The 2744-nt window shown below is 47.4% G+C and overlaps 1 protein-coding gene across 1 annotated transcript in view; it reads right to left on the reverse strand.

The window, feature by feature from the left end:
- Positions 1-792: 792 nt before the first annotated feature.
- The window catches only part of mmp14a (matrix metallopeptidase 14a (membrane-inserted)), an 18069-nt gene continuing 16117 nt past the window's right edge, over positions 793-2744 (reverse strand). The window contains exon 10 of the mRNA XM_036551098.1: positions 793-2744. This exon is cut by the window's right edge and continues 121 nt beyond it. Within this exon, the coding sequence (XP_036406991.1) occupies positions 2546-2744 (199 nt within the window). The 3' untranslated portion in view covers positions 793-2545.

Consider the following 2744-nt stretch of genomic DNA (forward strand, 5'->3'; position numbering starts at 1 on the left):
ACTGTGTGTGCGTGTGTGCGTGTGTGTGCGTGTGTGCGTGTGTGTGAGAGGTGACCAGAAGACAACAAAGTATGAAGCTACATGACATTTTTAAAAATATTTTATTTAATTTTGATTCAAGAGATATAAAACCAAAAAAACAGGCAAAAATCAAGTTCCCTTATTTTATCTTATCATTATGAATATCATTACTATTATCATTGTTATTCCTAATATCACTTTATCTCATTGCTGTACACACTTAAGAATGCTAAGCAATAGCAATAACAACATTTTTAATATATATTTCAATTTATTTAATATATTCAGGGATGGGAAAACAAGCATGTTTCAAACAAATGACCCAAAATCCATGTGAAAATGGACATCATATTTCCTGTTGTCATGATACGCCCCTGTCCTGCAGGACTTTCAATGACAACTTACAAAAAAAAGAAGCAAAATCAAAACAAAACAAAACCACCTCAGAACAGACAGAGAACAACAACAATAATAATAATAGTCATAATAATAACAACATTAATAACCATAACAAACAATAAGATTTAAAACAATAGTATTGGAATAGCATTAAACAATTACACAGACAAACTGCTCTGCTCTCTGTGCAGAAACATTGGCTTCATCCAGGTGTAATAAGATGACCGATCAGAATCCTGTTCAGACTCTGATCGCCTCCCTTTACTGGACCATCAATCCGCCCCTGAGGCCCTTCCTGTGCGGGAGACCAGGTTCCACTGGGCTGGGGGGGGGGGGGGGCGTGTGACAGCCCCCATGGGACGAGGGGTGAACGGTGTGTGTGGGAATTGGGGGGTGTTGGGGGGGGGGTGGCGGTGTGGGTCGGGTGAGGAGCACTGAGGATGTGATGTGTGGGTGTTACTCTTTTGCTCTCTCTTTCTCTTCATCCCTCCCTCTCTCCCTTTTTCTTGCTCCACCTCTCTCCCTCCCTCCATACACACCTCCCTGTCTCAGTATTTCCACACCACTGATTTTTGGATATGTCTGTTAGTTTTCGCTTTCTGCGTTTCAGATAATGTTTGAAGGCTCGTCGGCCTGACTAGATGATTCTAATGCTGCCTTGAAAGTGAAAGAGCTCCCCTGTGCTGATTTCATCTGGCCACACTCTGTGCTGGGCCAATCTAGCCTACCACACTCTGTGCTGGGCCAATCTAGCCTACCACACTCTGTGCTGGGCCAATCTAGCCTGCGGCACTCTGTGCTGGGCCAATCTAGCCTGCGGCACTCTGTGTTGGATTAATCTAGCCTGCGGCACTCTGTGTTGGATTAATCTAGCCTGCGGCACTCTGTGCTGGATTAATCTAGACTGCAATGCTGTGCGCCAGATTAGTGTAGACTGCAGTGCTATGTGATGATTTAATCTATCCTACAACACTGTGTGAGATTAATGTAGACTGCAAGGCTCTGTGCTGGATTAGTCTGGACTGCGATTCTGTGATAGATTTGCCTAGACCAGGGCCACTCCCCCTCACCCAGAGAGCCCAGGGAGTCTGCAGACCCTCACTCCAGCAAAGCAAATAACCACCTGATTCAGCACTCACTGTTGTGGTTGAGCTGATTTCAGATCCCTCTCCGGTTCTGAGAGTGCGGGTGATGTGAAGGGTGCTGGAAACCCTGCTGTATTGTAGCTCTTAAGGGCCACCTGGTCTCAACGGTATATAATAGGTGCTAACATCACTATCATCGCTACCATCATTTTGAGCTTGATCAGTACAGCCAGTAAAATAAAAATATATTGCATTATGCTGTAAAGGGCTGCTGGATCCTGTTGAACGGTCCCTAAGTATGAACCCAGACTGTGCATTTGTGCTGTGCTGTTCCTGTCTGTAGGTCTAAGCTGTGCTGTGTGGATTTGATCTGAGCTGAGATGTACAGCAGTGTGGAGGATGGTCTGAAACGCGGGCAGGAGAAGGCCAGCCTGTTCCAGCTCTGGAACAGAACTGCACTGTCTGTCTGTCTAAACTCTGCGTGGGCCGGGAGCCAGGCAGGGTGCTGGGGTTTAACATGGTGGAGGAAATCTGCGACTCAGGCCTGAGTTTTACAATGAAAAACTATGAGGAACAAAAAACCCTAAAAACATTTAAAAATACTAAATAAACAGCAATTCAGCTGGTGTCGTCTGCTGGGAGGAGAGACAACTGGGATGAGGAGAGAGAGGGGGGTGAAATTTGGAGTTTGTTCAGCTGAACTGCTCGTCCAAGGTCTGACAGATTTTTGTAAAGGAATGAAATGAATGTGCGAGAGAGGTAGATGTGTGTGTTTTTCTCCCTCTCCATGCTATGTGGAACCGTTCTGGTCTCAGGGTACATGACTGTACACATAGATATGAAAAGATACAAATGCACATTTGAATCTCCCTTTCTTTCTCCTCTGGTCCATCCCCCTTCCTTCTTCGTCTCCCTCTTTTCCACACTTCCAAACCATCCTCTCCCCTCCCAGCCCCTCTCTCTCTCTCCCTCTCCCCTCCCATCCCTTCTCTCCCTCTCTCTCTCTCTCCCTCTCCCTCCCTCTCTCCCTCTCCCTTTCTCTACACCTTGTCGAGCAGGGATCGCTGGCAGTACAGGAGGCGGCGTGGGGTGCCGTACCTGCGGAAGAACAGCACCGCCCCCAGGGCACAGATCACACATAGCAACAGCAGGAGGGGCACCACCACGGCCGCCGCCCCCGCCCCGCCCTCCTCCTCCACCTCAATGATGATGACCTCTTCGTCCGTCCCTCCCTTTTTG

This window comes from Megalops cyprinoides, chromosome 18, assembly GCF_013368585.1.
Source record: "Megalops cyprinoides isolate fMegCyp1 chromosome 18, fMegCyp1.pri, whole genome shotgun sequence".
Taxonomy (NCBI): domain Eukaryota; kingdom Metazoa; phylum Chordata; class Actinopteri; order Elopiformes; family Megalopidae; genus Megalops; species Megalops cyprinoides.